The sequence below is a fragment of the Dacryopinax primogenitus genome (genome assembly GCF_000292625.1).
Source record: "Dacryopinax primogenitus strain DJM-731 SS1 chromosome Unknown DACRYscaffold_5, whole genome shotgun sequence".
Classification (NCBI taxonomy): domain Eukaryota; kingdom Fungi; phylum Basidiomycota; class Dacrymycetes; order Dacrymycetales; family Dacrymycetaceae; genus Dacryopinax; species Dacryopinax primogenitus.
The window spans coordinates 683,223-698,339 of NW_024467202.1; the positions used below are offsets into that span (position 1 = coordinate 683,223).

The following is a 15,117-nucleotide window of genomic DNA, read 5'->3' on the forward strand; positions in this document are numbered from 1 at the left end:
GCAGACTTAGTCAGCCTGTGTTGCCCTAACACCAAAGCACATCTAGGGGGGATGTTCCTGAACAATAGAAAGGTGTGTCCACATAGGTATTGAGATGTTTGACTGATGGTGAACAGATGGAAATGTTCAACTGGGTCAACATCAAATTATCCTACCTGGGAACGAGGTGGCAGGTGGGAAATGGCCCAGCCAAAGCAGTGGTCTCCATGGACACAACTCGGTTCCTCAAGGAGGACATTGCAAATTGTCTGGCAGGCATGAAGGCAAGGTAGAGTAGTGTCTTTGTTGGAAGATGAAAAATATATTGATGGATTACTAGGCATGGAGAAGACTTCCACATTCTGTGCATTGTGGATACGCATTCAAGGAAGGCAACTTGCAGCTACACTTACCTGGTATGGATGGAGGATGGGGCAATCTGATGGATGTAAGTATGGGAAGAGCTACTGATGGGATGGAACTAATCAATGGAATAGTTGATGGCCTTCCTCTTCTGGGACCTGATGCCTTGTTCGGAGTGCAAGAGCACATGTTGCATGTTGCTTGCCTGCACAGCTGCGGTGACAAAGGGAGGGGGGAAATCAAGCAGGCCAGGTAAGGAATTTGAGGAATTGCAAGTTGTATGGGCTGACTTTGGCTCAGGCACCTTTGGCATGATATCATTGCATTCACAGTGCCAAAACTCAAACCCCACCATTTGACTGAGCATTTCCTCCTCCCATTCCTCTGCCATTGCTTCCTTGACCACAGAACCTTCAAGGACGCTGTCATGCATGCTTATGACAAGGAACTGTGCATTGAGCACAATTATGATCTCTACTGGTTTGGGGAAGACAAAACCTTGCCAATCACAACTGGTGCTCCTCAGAAGAATTGGAATGGAAATCCGCTCAATCAATTCTGTCCCACCTGCCATTGGATCATGCAATGGAAGGGAGCTCAAAAAGGGAAGGAAGCTAAACGTGGTCAATGGTTCTGCTGCACAAGGAAGGACTGCAAGAAGGGGCAAGTTATGCTGAAATTCCGGAATGGACAGAATGGGGTTTGGGCAGCTTATCCAAACCCCTGGGATGAGAAATGGTGTGTACTTGAAATTGAAGTCAACTTCAATGAAAAATGGCCCTGCCTTCAGCCTCAGCCTACTTGTAACATCAGGTGGATTGCGGATGCTGAGGAGGTGGAGGAAGATGATGGGGATGCTTCATCACTTTCACCACCTCCTGAGTCCCCTGTTCAAGATACTGCTTGGATTGAGGAAGAGCCTTCAAAAGAGGACAAAGCACCATGCAGCCTATTGCTGGCAAACTCTGGGGAGACCAAATATGACCCTGATTGAGCGACACCAGATGCTGATGCCATGGTGGTCGACCTGGTGACTGTGGACTTGAGGCAGCCAGGAGGGTCTAGCAGTGCTAAATGCTTGAGCACTCCTACCCAAAAGAATCCTGCAGGAGGTCCAGGGAAGGGGAAGGGGAAGACTGGTTTGAAGAAAGGGAAGGGGCGGTTGGAAGGACCAGGACAATGTGAGGGGGTGAAGAGATTGCCCGGAGCAAAATTGATGGGACCGGGATTGAAGGCATATCTCCATAGCAAGAAGACTGCCAGTGTGGAGAAGTAGGGAACTAGATCATATTTTTTTGGATGCCTTGAATTGATATGCTTATGTTGTTGCCCATGCATTTATGGGACAATAGGATTAGAATGGGGAAATATTGAAGAAGATGTAAATGTTTGCAGATGAGAAGGTCAAAAAATGTGCTACCATGTAAATACAGTAGATATTGTAAAAAGGCAGTTCAAAAAGTTGATATTATGTCTAAGTGGATGATATATTATGTTGAGGTAAACCTTTGTTGGAGTTCTGGTTCCTAAGTGACAGATAACAAGCACATGGATGCAAAAAATAAAATTAAAGCAGAGCTTAAACCAGATTACTAATTAAAAATAAAATAATAATTGGGAGGCTGGGTCTCGCTGGAAGGATGGGTCTGAGAGCGATCTAGGGTCCTGTCCTTTCCCGCCGTCCGTACGTGACCAATGCGCAAGGCTGAGACGCGCCTGCTTTTGGTCGCGTGAAATAAAGGGTCGACTCTCATGGGTTCTTTCATCGGCCTTCCTCTTGCTTCCCGATTCTTCATCAAATGTCATTGGGTGATAATCTTCCTGGGTGTCTGCATTACTATGACACATCATGGGTAGCAGTCCTATTAACCTATACTAATCGTGACTAGTCCTTTCTCGTCACTATGCGACCGGGGATCCACAACCAAAGGACGTCGCGTTGCTGACCTGGAAGATAGCATAGATGGCGGTACCTGAGCCATACATACCCAAACAGGCACACGACGCAGCAGCAAGGAAGAGGCAGAAGTTGAACAGCTTGAACAGCTTGCGCTTCCAGTTCCCGCCGAGAAAAGCCCGACGCCAAGAGAATTCGGCGGCACCTCCCTCACCCCAACTATTCTCGAAACCGTACCCATCCACCAGGACATGATACCCGCAAAGCAATGCCGGAGGGAATGTGTATGTGAATTGCATGATGCAGGTGGCGGCGACGAGGCCGGAGATGGTCTGCACTTGCGGAATTGCAGACCCGATGATGAACGCGAGCGCCCAGTACAGGAAAACCATGATCGCCCAGATGAAGTAGCCTCTACGGGATAACAAAGAGGGGCCGTGGAACCATTCCTCAATGATGTGAATGTATGCAACCTCTGCGGTATCGTCGTGAGAAATTGACCAGGAAAGACAAGAAGAAGTGACCCACTGATTCCTATGTTGCCATAAAGACCAGCAGCGATGATACCGGATATCAGACCAATGACGTTGTTCACGGTCTGCCATGCGTACGGGGACACGCCTTGGTAGGCGATCCCAAGCGTGTACTGGCCCTGGAAAGTGTAGACGAACACTCCGTAGAGCATATAGCAGGAAAAGATGAGCGCCTGAGCGCAGCACATGGCCTTCCAGAAGTCCATCGGGCGGCGCATTTCGGCCATGAACTCGGGGAATATCATGGCACCTCCGTAGGCGAAGACCATGTTCATGACGCCGTTGACCTTGTTGTACAGCGTCTGGTCGACAAACGTTGCGGTCTGAACTGGGCCAGATGCTACAATAGGACCGTAGGAGTTTACCGCTGCAACGTAGTTGGGAGGCGAATGCGCGACAAATCCCATGGAAATGAAAATGACAGAGAGATTGAGGAAAACGGCGGAATTAGCCAACCAGCCGAAATTCTTCAGTGTCCGAATCTGTCCAATGAGCATACCGATGATGGCCCAGATCACGATGCAAACGCTGAAGCAGAGTTGCGCGCCCCCACCAACAACAATTTGTGAGAGTGATTGACCGTTGGACAGGCAAATTGTGCCGACATTGATTATAAGTTGGATCGATTGAAGAACAGTGCATATATGTCGGGCCCAACCGCCGAATATACGTTGTGCTATGTCGGAGTAAGTCTTGATTGGGAAACGATCCGAATCAAGCCGGCAGAAAAGGTACCAAAGGATGAGACCGGTGTAGCAGGCAACCACACCCATGAAGAAATAAAGGAGCACACCTGGGACGTAGCCGAGTTGGGAGATGGAATAGGCGGCGTTGTATGGGCCAAGGATGTCGGTCGTAATGAGGTAGAAGACTGCTGCCCAGCTCGCAGTGCGGAGCGCACGCCTGGCGGTGAGCAGTTCCTTTTCGTGCTCAGACAGTCCGGCAAACCGCGCGTCATCTGTGGAGCTCTTCTCGGCATCCGTGACGTGGTTGTACCCTTGGTCCTTTTCTTTAGCGCGCTGCTCAGCGGCGAGACGCAGGTAGACGGGGAACGCGGCCGAAATGACTGAGTCAGTCAATCAGCCGTCTTTACCGGAAACATGGTTGCATCACATACCTTCAGTCGCGGCCTCCGACGAATACTGTTTCTCTTCCTCTGCAAGAGTGAGCTGTGTGGGGGCTTTAGGATCATGTCCTTCCAAGGCAATATTGGCGGGGGACGCAAACGCCATTGGTCTCCGAAAATGCTGGACGAGGCAGAAGGAGTCGCAAAGAGGGGCAACGAAAACTCCGAGGCGCAAATGGAGCGTCTCTCAGCCACAATATAAATGCCCCAGAAGTATCACACGAGTCGCACTAACGTATAACAGGATCTTGCCACGCGGTGGGTTCCTGGCTATTTCTGGAGCGGTCATGAAGACGTGATAGCAATTTGGTCAGCTCCTAAGAGGCTGGCGATAGGTTAGTACCGTTCCACAATGACTGGATGATACGCGAGCGATAAGCACATGGGACACCGTTCCAGAGCGGAGCTGCCAGTAGAACGACTCGGAACGGCAACGAACTTCCGGAAGTTAACGTCGTCACGGACAGGAGCATAACATCGCCCCCGTCGGGGAAGCCCACTAAACCGGGCAGATGTAGATGGGATATCGCGGGATTCGGAGCCATCGTTTAGTCAAGTTCAGGTTTCTTGCTCCTGCGATATACCGCTTGCTCCTTGCGCGTGCCAATCGAGTTCGCGAAAGGGCGGCTGGCTGCTTCCCGTCAGGTGGTGAAAAGTCGAAAAGAAGAAGCGTAAATCATTTGCACGCATCTGAACTGTCGTGACGTCGCAAGAGTCCTGCCGGAGTGAACTTCCGCGTGCTCTTCTCCACACGGCGCTTCCTAGTGGCTGCGCAAATGGAGTGGCTGTACTTATTACTTCGGGAGGTAATTCCTCCGATGTTGACCCCTCGGGCGCAAATTCCCTAAATGACCCCAAATGCCGCCCCTAAGTAACCAAATAAGGAAAGCAGTGGCTGTGGCAATAAAAGCACGTGCCTCCGGTCAATCCAACAACGCGTTTTTGTGAATGTTTTGCTATTAGAACAGACCCTTTTTAAAAGACAAGCTGGTTGGCATTGTGTATGGTATCTATTATTTTCAATAACTGCTGCAAAATTCATTGCCTTGCCGTAAAAGTGCGGTGTTTCCTCACCTATGTTTACGATGGTGAAATTCGGTGAATTCTTATTAGAGGCATCCATGCAGAATTAATTTATATACTGTAACATAACTAATGAAAAAACAAAACAAAGCTTGCGAATTAATTGTCAGAACATGCTTTATAAACCGACACGAAGAGACCGGACCCTAGCGCATCTTGAACTGCTACCACCACCTTCTTTAATTGGAAGGTCCCTGGTTGCTTAGGGCAGGCCTTGGGGTCATTTCAGGGATTTGCGCCCGAGGGGTCATTATAGGCAAAATACGCCCGAAAGGGGTCATCGGAGGAATTACCTTATTAATTCGGTCTCGGTTCCGGCTTCTTCACGCCACTGGAAGGTGAACTGACGCGTCCCCTGTATTGAGTTGCTGAACGCGAGTGCGCTGACCTCTATCGTCTCTACAACTTCAGCTTGACAGCGTCGTGTCATTCCCACAGATTCTAGTCAACGATGGCGTCCGGAATAGCAATTGCCCCTCCTCACTTTGACGAGCGAAAGATAGATTCGCTGAAGGCGTATCGAGCTGTATGCACCGTTGTATGCACTGCTTTGTGTATGCTGATGATATTGGCCAGAAAATGCAGGAGCATGAGAACATGAGTGAAGGCCTCAAGAATCGTGAGCCGCCTTATTTTGTAAGTTTATCACAATGCTGACTGCGACATAGTACGATTCTCCTTGCGGGATCTGGAGAAGGATTTCCAGAAGACTGAGGATGATATCAAAGCATTACAATCTGTGGGCCAGATCATTGGCGAGGTGTTGAAGCAACTTGATGCGGATCGCTGTATGCTTGCAAAGTATCAACTACCATACTCGCATATATTGACGGTATTGCACAGTCATCGTCAAAGCATCTTCCGGCCCTCGTTACGTTGTCTCGTTCCGCCCCACACTTCCCATTCACAAGCTCAAGCCTGGCACCCGTGTTTCGCTCGACATGACAACCCTTACTATCATGCGCATTTTGCCACGAGAAGTTGACCCCATGGTGTACAACATGAGTTTGGAGGACCCGGGTGGAGCGAGCTTTGCAGGCATTGGAGGGTTGAGTGAGCAAGTGCGGGAGCTGCGGGAGGTGAGTATTCTTGGAGCCTGGTGCAGAGAACAGATCTGACATAATGTTGAAGGTAATTGAGCTGCCATTAATGAACCCCGAACTGTTCCAGCGGGTTGGCATCAAGCCTCCGAAAGGTGTCTTGTTGTACGGGCCACCGGGAACGGGCAAGACCTTGCTAGCACGTGCTGTAGCAGCAACGATGTCCACCAACTTCTTGAAGGTCGTTTCTTCCGCCATTGTTGACAAGTACATTGGAGAGTCTGCGCGGTTGGTGCGAGAGATGTTCGGCTATGCAAGAGAACATGAACCGTGTATCATCTTCATGGACGAGATCGATGCTATCGGAGGGAGGCGGTTCAGCGAAGGCACCAGTGCGGATCGAGAAATTCAAAGAACTCTAATGGAGGTATGTGCCTCTCGCCGGAATTGTTGTTATGTTTTGCTAAATGATTTCATAGCTTCTCAATCAAATGGACGGTTTCGACTCCCTGGGGCGAACAAAGCTCATCATGGCCACCAACCGTCCTGATACACTAGACCCTGCTTTACTCCGGCCAGGTCGGCTCGACCGCAAAATTGAGATCCCTCTGCCTAATGAACAGGGTCGTCTCGAGATTTTGAAGATTCATGCTGCTGGCGTGAACAAGGGTGGCGAGATTGACTTCGATGCAGTTGTCAAGCTGAGCGATGGGTTCAATGGTGCCGATTTGAGAAATGTGTGCACAGAGGCGGGGATGTTCGCATTAAGAGAGGATAGGGAGTATGTGACTCAGGAGGACTTCATGAAGGCGGCGAGGAAGGTTGGGGAGGCAAAGAAGCACGAGAGTAAGTTTCCCTCTGCAGCTGGAGAATGATCTACATGTGCTGACTTGTGCCTTAGCGAAAATCGAGTACAATATGTGATACCCCCGTCAGCAGCGTGTACTGCAGTTATTGTATACGGTGTATACAGTATACATGTTTCTCAGACATTTGCCAGCGTGCTTGCTCAGCATTCGATTGGTGCACTAGAGATGTTCGGATCGTCCGCCCGGTGATCCGCATGGGCCTGCGGACAGATGATGGCGTAAGAGAATCAGAGCGGCATTCGTCCAAATTGGCAGCACTGTGTGCCGGCACTGTCGTCCTGAATAGTCGGGACAGCGAGCCGCCATGAAGTCGACTAATTCAGTGCTCCATAGAGAGCCACATACTGTAACACGCTTCCGCTTTGGTCGGTAATAGACGCTCAGCCTGCAGAAGCCGAATAGCGCTCCGGCCGATGATGAGTCGTGTGGCGCTCAGGGTTGATCAAATGGTTGGAGTGAAAGAGCACCCTGACCGGATGTTCCGAAGATAAAAATGGTATATATCTTCAGTGGAAAACCTTACACCCCGTTTCTCACCCTCCTACGATCACTCTGGCAGGATATAGCAGGGGACCTCTTTGTGTCTTGGCCCTTGTTTTCGCTTCAAGACGCAATTCACGACCTCTTCTATCGTAAACAAGACTTGACGACGAATCATGAGCAACGTTGGCCAGCAGTACATAAACGCTCCAGCGATTCCTGAACTTCGGGATGGCGGTGAGCTGCTCAGCCCTGTGGACGAAGAGTACGGAAAGGCCCAGTTGGAGACGGACGGTGAACAGGCAAGCGGCGAGGTCGACAAGGACAGCGTTCCCGTCGGTGTCGGTGCGTCATCTCCAGTCCTGGCGGAGATCGTCATTCTAATGCTGTTCGACAGCTGTGATCCCTTCCCGCCCTTCCATTGTCTACACGTCTTTCAGCGCCTACTTCCAGAGCGTCCGGGTACGCTTCAAAGGACTCTGGACGAGGCGGTTCGTCCTCTCCCTCCTGGCAGGGCAGCTCGTTAGCCTGTGCATCACCTGCACGAGCGTGTGCACCACGGAGCTCGGCCTGCGCGGATGGGCATTGCCTACGACGCAGACGTTCTTTTTGTGAGTTTTATGATGTTGTTATGTGGAAATGCGGTATTCACGGAAATGACGGACAGGTATTTTATCCTGTTTTTGATCTACACACCGTACACTGTGTATCGCTATGGCTTCAAGGGATGGGCAACAATGATTCTCAAAGATGGGTACAAATGTCAGCAGTCAAATGTCAGAACCTATAAGCATATGACGCTCAATCATTCATAGATATCTTCCTTGCAGCTTGTGATGTCGAAGGAAACTACACTGTCGTTTTGGCTTACGAATACACGACCCTTCTTTCCTGCATGCTGCTCGACGCTTGGGCTATCCCAGTCTGCATCGGCCTCTCTTGGCTGTACATGCGCACCCGGCTGCACTGGTCGCAGTATGTTGGTGTGCTCGTCTGCATTGCTGGCCTGGGCTTGCTGGTGACCTCAGACGAAATCACGGACAAAGACTGGCAATCATCGGATATGGTCCGGGGCGATATCCTCATGATCATTGGTGCTACTCTTTACGGTGTTTGTCAGTGACTCATCCTCCGAAGAGAGGCACTTTCTGATGTTGAAGCAGCCAATGCTACCGAGGAGCTCTTTGTCCGCAACCGGCCCCTTTACGAAGTTGTTGGACAGATGGGCTTCTGGGGTGTGATCATCAACGGATGCCAGGCCGCCGGACTAGAGCACAAGCTGATGACCGAAGTTACCTGGAACGGACCTGTCAGTGAGTGGATATTGTCGTTGTTCTGTTGCTAGGCACTCAACGCGGATGCAGTTGGTCTACTTTTTGCGTATACTGCCGGTAATCAGATTTCCTTTGTGGGGTTCACTGATGATAGAGCTAAAGTTAATCTCTAGCGATGCTAATCCTGTACACTGTGGCGCCGCTACTGTATCGCATGACGTCCGCGGCATACTACAATTTGTCGCTCTTGACCAGTGACTTTTACGGGCTTCTCTTCGGGTTGTTCCTCTACGTGAGTTCTTATCTACATGACGGAAAAATAGGAGCGGATCTTGACGGTGTTTGTCAGCATTACGCACCGTTCTGGTTGTACTTCCCTGCGTTTGCCGTGGTTATCTTGGGCTTGATTATCTACTACTGGCACCAGAAGCCAGAGGATCAGGCAAAGGTCAACATCCGCACGCCTGATTATGTGACGCTGCGGGGTTTTGGCGTCAACAATACTGTCGAAGCCGTTTAAAGTATCCTCGATCTTTAAATGATCGTGATGGATCGGGCAAGGGACCCCTCCGTGCTTCTTTTTACATATCTAGTGTCGATGAGCGGGGTGGAGGGGATACATCACACAGGGATTCATGTTTCGGCCAAAAGAGTTGACATGATGTATCGTGCGAAAGAAATAGCGTCGGCCCTTGGATTTGTTTGCGATTTGTGCGACTATGTAGCGGAGCATGTGGTCGCAACGGCAAGGGATTCTTTGGAAGGGGTACGATGTAACACTTGATCGAAGGGGTGACTGAGGGCAATGCTGATGCATGGAGTGCAAGACTTGTCTAAACTCGCAAAAATGCGTAAGTAAAAGAGGCGTTTCGAGTGGTTGTGAAAGGTGCCGACACAGCAGACAAAGCTGTCGACACTCTGAACTCTGACCACGTCAATAACCGTGGCTGGCCTAGTGAGACAGACTTCGGCGCATCCGCGCACGGCGACCCCGTCGTCAACCAGTGTACCGCGTGCTCGAGCATCTTCTGCTTCCAATACCACCGCGACGTCGACGTTGACCTACGACGGCGACGACCACAGACGACACCCTACCAACGTACGGGCACGCTCATCATCGCTCAGCTCAGCTCAGCTCACACCCTACTCTAATAATTACCCGACCACCTTAACCTTACCGAACCCATCCGTTCAGTCAACCTCAAACTCGGGTCCGACATCGCCACTCGCATCCCTCGTCCTCCAGCTCAGCTTCCTACTAATGTATCGTCCAGGTCGGGGTCGTTCACAGTCCCCGGACCGGCCAGAGTCGCCATCAGTTGATGATTCAGCAAACGCGACAGAACTCCCTTACACCCAACCAGACAGCAATCGACCTGACTTACAAGGGACCTTTTCCTCCCTGATGCAACGCTGGGCGAATAAGGGTCAGGCGCCGCTCTCTGTGGATGGTCCGTATTCAGCACCTGCTATCCGTTCTCCAGACTCGCGATTACCCATGGGAGACGACCGACCGCGTAGAAGCAGCACAGTTGGCTCCCCGGGAGAACAGAATAGGGAGAAGGACTACTTTGATAAGGGAAAGACTGGTGGTGTCAAGGATAGCCCAAGTCGCCTGAACACCCTTCCACCCAACGCCATTCCTCGCCAACGAGCTATGTCTCCTCACACACGCCCTGCAGATGTTCAAGAAGAGTTAGAGCATGCTCATCAACGAACTGGATCACCTGGTGCAGCACCCCAAGCCCAGTACGATCCGCATGGTCACCAGACGCGCGTCCAATTTCCACCGCCCAACATTCGCCACAAGTCCGAGCGAGCTTCGTCCCCAACTGGCTCGGAAGCCTCAAGAGAACCTGACGATGGACATCCACCCTATGTACAAGCTCAGGTGCCTCCAGAGTCGCAACCACGCCCACGACCACCCTCATCTTCAGGCTCCGATGGCTCTGTACCTAACCGCACCGTCACTCCGTCGACCTTGCAGCAGCCCATCTGCCATGTCTGTAACCTCGTCATGACTGGACAGTTTGTTCGAGCGCTCGGCAATGTCTATCATTTGGACTGCTTCCGGTGTCGGGTGAGTATCACCTCTGCGCATCGACCGGATGTCGGCGGCCCATTTGCCCCGCCTCCGCGTCGCATGCTGTGCTGTGCCTTGATGAGAGCAACCGCTGACCGTCTTTTTCTGCATCTCACAGGACTGTGATCGCCCTGTTGCGCAGAAGTTCTTCCCCATAGAAGGATCCGACGGCAGACAGCAACCACTTTGCGAACGAGATTACTTCAGACGACTTAACCTTATATGTGGAAAGTGTGGAGAGGCACTGCGAGGAAGCTACATCACGGCGTGCAGTGCGTATTACCCTTTTAGTAACTGTATTAGATCTCGCCTAATGTCCTTTCAGACAAGAAATTCCACGTAGAGCACTTCACGTGCTCGGTCTGCCCCACGCTCTTCGGGCAATCAGATTCATATTATGAGCACGGGGGTGATGTCTACTGTCACTTTCACTACTCAACACGGTTTGCGACGAAGTGTGTGGGCTGCGGGAGCGCGATATTGAAGCAATTCGTGGAGATCAACAGGAATCAGCGAAATGAGTGCTGGCATCCGGAGTGTTACATGATCCATCGAGTACGTCTCTCGGATCAGAATCTGCCCCGGACGCGGAGAGCTAACCATCACCCCAGTTCTGGAACGTAAAGATGACATCCAGATTACTTCCATCCGAAGTCCCCCCATTACCCCCCGATCCGAACCCTGATGGTTCTCCACCCGAATTGCAACCTACGTATCAGAAAGAGGAAGCGACCGAGACCGCTGTGTCATTGCGGAATAAACAGCGACAGATGGAGCAGCAAGTATACCGCATATGGAATACCCTCTCCCAATTTGAGGAAAGCTCGGCAACTTGCATCCAAAATATGCTGAACAATGTCGCCAATGGCCACTGGCTGGAGGCGATCCGATTCGCAGAGAAGTTCATTCTACATGTGGAGGTGTTGTTTGCGGTAGTGGATGATCTGGAGGCGCAGTTCATCAAGTTCAATGCCAAGGGTGAGCTATCGCTTCCGGAGAATTGGTACCAATATGTTGACCTTAGATCAGGGATGTCCCACATTCGAGAAGCACGAATGCTCTGCCGGAAAACTGTGGATCTGTTTACCTTGTTGTCAAGAACAGAGCACACTGTAGATCGTCGAATGCGGTTTACGGAAGAGCTCCTGGCTGTTGTCACGGGTCTTGCGCATTATCTGAAGATTCTGATTCGGATAGCGCTAACTGGATCTCTGAAGCTGGAGCGCGAGTATGAGGATCGAAGCGCTGGCTCCAATATGCTGGACAAATTGCAAACATTGGTCCGAGAAGGCGCAAACCCTTCAGCACGACGAGCCACGCGCGCTACTGGCAGTGGCGCAACCCCTGGTACGCAAGGCGTTGTGTATGGATACAAGTGCCTTGCCCCGGAATATGCCGGGGAGAGTCCATTCTCACCGAACGCGACTGATTCACAACAAATGGATCCACCTAGCGACCTATGCGTCGAATGTAGCCAAACGGTCGAGGAGGATTGCGTTCGTCTGGGGACTTACACACGGTGGCATTCACAGTGCTTGAAGTGTGAGAGATGCGGCAGAAATGCTCTTGCATCTCCGAAGAAGGAGAGCGCTGTTACCTCCGGCGAAGAAGGGGCACCTTCCAAGATCTCGTCAAGCCGGAGGCCGCCCGCCTTGGTACAAGAATTTGTATATCGGCCAGGGCAGAAGAAGCCCAAGCAGCTTGGTGAGCCCCAGCCGGCTGTTATTCTGTGCATCACCGATCGTGAGCCCGACTGTCAAGTTGGGTTCGAGACCGTCACAAAACTGGAACAATTTGCCTTTCTACTGAATGTTGCGCTCCGGAGGCTGTACGACCTCCTGAGAAGGAAGGGATGGATGGCCCTGCCGAGTATGTACTGTTTGATGTTAAGGGTCCGGACGAACTCTGATGAATTGGGGGTGCAATCCTCCAACAGGTTCTTCAGCTGCTTCAGATGCCTTCTCTGAAACCAAGTCTCTCTCTGAGTCGTACAGAGACTCCACAGAGATTATGCGACTCAAGTCTGTACATTTGGATCGCAAACTCTCGGCGACTGCAAGATTGCCGAAACGTTCAACTATCGTTGAGAGCCCCTCAGGAAGGATCGCACAACCCACTGATGCAACATTCCATTCTTCTGTTCCCCCACGTTCGCAACAGCCGGCAGAGTTGTCCCAACAACGGCCCCAACCACCTGTTTCTCACAGGCCTCAACCTCAACCCCACGCACCAATACCAACCCGTGTTGCACCCCCACCAGCAGTGCTTGCGCAACAACAGTTACCTCAGCCCCCATCATTACCCGCGGGACGACTGCAGTCACCGTCACCGGGCCCTGTCACTGTTGGACCTGATGGAAGCTCTATCATTCGACCGAACTTTGCGCGCAACAACACCTCTGTTCGTATCATTGCAGAAGCGGATGACAGCTCAACAGCGGTGGAGAGCTCGACGGGTCGGGTTGCAACGATTCATGAAGCCCCCAATGAGAATGATGGATTCAATGTTGAAGAGGATGCCATCACACTTGCCGATATTCCGCATATGATGGAGGCGGAACAAGCCCGTGAGCAGCAGCGATCGTTACCCCGGCAGGCCGGAAAGCCTATGATCTCGGAGCTGAGCTCGCTAGAGCTAATGATTCTCAAGCACTTCAGTGCTTTGGTGCTTAACAAGTCGCCGTTGCGAGACCAATTCGATCTCGATGAGATCCTTGATCTGATCGAAGTGAAGAATAAAGGGTTGTTCACAAAGCTGTTCAAAGGAGAGAAGAAGAACGTTAAAAAGAAAGGTACGCACCATGACTAACATGGAAGGGGTTATGTCTGAGAATTGGCAGGCGCATTTGGTGTGCCCCTCGAACTCCTGGTCGAAAAGGAGGGTGTGGATTCTCTATTAGGTGCATCCCGAACAGCGTTGAGGGTTCCTAGCTTCATTGATGATGTCGTGTCTGCCATGAAGCAAATGGGTGAGTATCAACGCATCTATTCCCATTTACCTTGTTGAATGCATTTAGATATGTCCGTGGAGGGTGTGTTTCGCAAGAACGGCAACATTAGACGCCTAAAGGAGCTTGCGGATCATATTGACCGTGATCCATCCACTGTGGATCTAACCACAGAGAGCCCTGTGCAACTGGCCGCGCTGCTCAAGAAATTTTTGGGCGACCTGCCTGAACCACTTCTCACATTCAAACTCCACAAGTTATTCACTGCCACCCAAAGTGAGTTCTTGTTCGTGTGGAACTTGTGTGAGTGACCGTGTTGACTGTTCACCCAGAGTTCTCCAATGCGGACGATCGTCGAAGGTACATGCACCTGGTGTCAATGATGTTGCCTAAATCTCATCGCGATACTGCGGAGGTGCTATTTGTCTTCCTCAAATGGGTCGCTTCGTTCTCCCATGTTGATTCGGAAACTGGAAGCAAGATGGATCTGCAGAACTTGGCTACTGTCATTGCTCCCACTATCCTTTCTGCAAGGAGCAGGGATCCTGCAAAGGACGAGATTTTCTTGGCCATTCGCGTCGTGGCGCACATTCTGGAACTACAGGATGAGCTATACGCCGTCCCCGACGAGTTTATACCCATCCTGCACGACATGGACTACTTTATGAGCTGTGCTGACCTTCCTCGCAAGGAGATACTCAAGAAGTGCGAACTATACTGGAAGCTGAAGCACCCAAAGCCAGGTGCAAATGGCCTGCCCCCAAGCAATAGCTATCGAGATGGACTTGCCAGGCCGGACCAATATCGAGGCGAGTCTCAAACTCGCCTTCTCACTAGGAGATCGGATCCTGCCATGTCTAATCGGCCAGGGCCACCCCACGTGAACGGAACCAGGACTCCTCAGGCACTTCCACCCCAGTCGCAGCAAGCACCGGCCAATTATCCCAATGAAGTCATGTCTCAGTCCATTGGCTCATGGGTGGATATCAATGCTCCGGAGGGGGTGTATGGTTCTCCACCCAACGGCCAGCCTATGCAACAGTCACGGAATCCCATTTATCAGCCCGTTCCCCAGCAAGCTCGACCACCCGACCAACGATGGATTCAGCAGGAGAGGCCTTCCACAGGCTCACGACCTACTTCGTATATACGAACAGAGCAGTACCCGCAAGGTTACGCTCCATGAAAATCCCCCCTCTACTCACCGTCCTTATTTTTGACGATCCCAGCGCTGGCCGCAGTCACTCGCTCTGGAGTCGAATCCTATGTGGACTTTTCTTTTTCTTCCCGCTTTCGAGTGACGTACTTTACGTTTTATCTCCTTTTTCCTCACCTGTTATTTATCTTTTTGCTTGCTTGTGGTTGTGGTCCTCGGCTGCTCTGTGTCATTGTACTTATCTGTTATTTGCATCTCTATTCCAGGCGCCCCTTCGCGAATAGCTG

At 51.2% G+C, this 15,117-nt stretch overlaps 4 protein-coding genes across 4 annotated transcripts; 3 read left to right on the top strand and 1 right to left on the bottom strand.

Annotated features, from left to right (window-relative positions):
- Nucleotides 1-2,244: 2,244 nt before the first annotated feature.
- On the bottom strand, nt 2,245-4,539 carry DACRYDRAFT_93955 (uncharacterized protein; the record flags this gene model as incomplete). Its single annotated transcript, XM_040777187.1, has 3 exons — nt 3,890-4,539; nt 2,768-3,781; nt 2,245-2,714 (listed from the first exon to the last, which is right to left on the bottom strand). Exons 1-3 carry the CDS (start codon nt 4,002-4,004, stop codon nt 2,245-2,247), a joined length of 1,599 nt encoding a protein of 532 aa, XP_040630567.1. The 5' UTR covers nt 4,005-4,539.
- Nucleotides 4,540-5,373: 834 nt separating this feature from the next.
- DACRYDRAFT_21178 (26S proteasome subunit P45) lies at nt 5,374-6,951 on the top strand. Its single transcript, XM_040772276.1, has 7 exons — nt 5,374-5,507; nt 5,558-5,600; nt 5,650-5,769; nt 5,825-6,060; nt 6,113-6,448; nt 6,501-6,867; nt 6,923-6,951. Exons 1-7 carry the CDS (start codon nt 5,433-5,435, stop codon nt 6,943-6,945), a joined length of 1,200 nt encoding a protein of 399 aa, XP_040630568.1. The 5' UTR covers nt 5,374-5,432; the 3' UTR covers nt 6,946-6,951.
- Nucleotides 6,952-7,435: 484 nt separating this feature from the next.
- On the top strand, nt 7,436-9,445 carry DACRYDRAFT_21179 (DUF914-domain-containing protein). The gene is made up of 8 exons (XM_040772277.1): nt 7,436-7,715; nt 7,768-7,981; nt 8,038-8,132; nt 8,186-8,485; nt 8,534-8,683; nt 8,735-8,761; nt 8,818-8,936; nt 8,994-9,445. Exons 1-8 carry the CDS (start codon nt 7,547-7,549, stop codon nt 9,162-9,164), a joined length of 1,245 nt encoding a protein of 414 aa, XP_040630569.1. The 5' UTR covers nt 7,436-7,546; the 3' UTR covers nt 9,165-9,445.
- Nucleotides 9,446-10,301: 856 nt separating this feature from the next.
- Nucleotides 10,302-14,860, top strand: DACRYDRAFT_49664 (RhoGAP-domain-containing protein; the record flags this gene model as incomplete). The annotated part of the gene is made up of 9 exons (XM_040774924.1): nt 10,302-10,724; nt 10,846-10,999; nt 11,053-11,282; nt 11,339-11,705; nt 11,757-12,596; nt 12,664-13,518; nt 13,567-13,695; nt 13,744-13,950; nt 14,007-14,860. 9 exons carry the CDS (start codon nt 10,302-10,304, stop codon nt 14,858-14,860), a joined length of 4,059 nt encoding a protein of 1,352 aa, XP_040630570.1.
- Nucleotides 14,861-15,117: the final 257 nt, after the last annotated feature.

Bases quoted from the DNA above. Each gene is read 5' to 3' on its own strand.
- DACRYDRAFT_21178 (XM_040772276.1), top strand. From the start codon at position 5,433: ATGGCGTCCGGAATAGCAATTGCCCCTCCTCACTTTGACGAGCGAAAG. The intron at 5,508-5,557 runs GTATGCACCGTT...GATATTGGCCAG, and splicing joins CGCTGAAGGCGTATCGAGCT to AAAATGCAGGAGCATGAGAA. The intron at 6,061-6,112 runs GTGAGTATTCTT...ATAATGTTGAAG, and splicing joins AAGTGCGGGAGCTGCGGGAG to GTAATTGAGCTGCCATTAAT.
- DACRYDRAFT_21179 (XM_040772277.1), top strand. From the start codon at position 7,547: ATGAGCAACGTTGGCCAGCAGTACATAAACGCTCCAGCGATTCCTGAA. The intron at 7,982-8,037 runs GTGAGTTTTATG...AATGACGGACAG, and splicing joins ACGACGCAGACGTTCTTTTT to GTATTTTATCCTGTTTTTGA. The intron at 8,937-8,993 runs GTGAGTTCTTAT...GGTGTTTGTCAG, and splicing joins TCTTCGGGTTGTTCCTCTAC to CATTACGCACCGTTCTGGTT.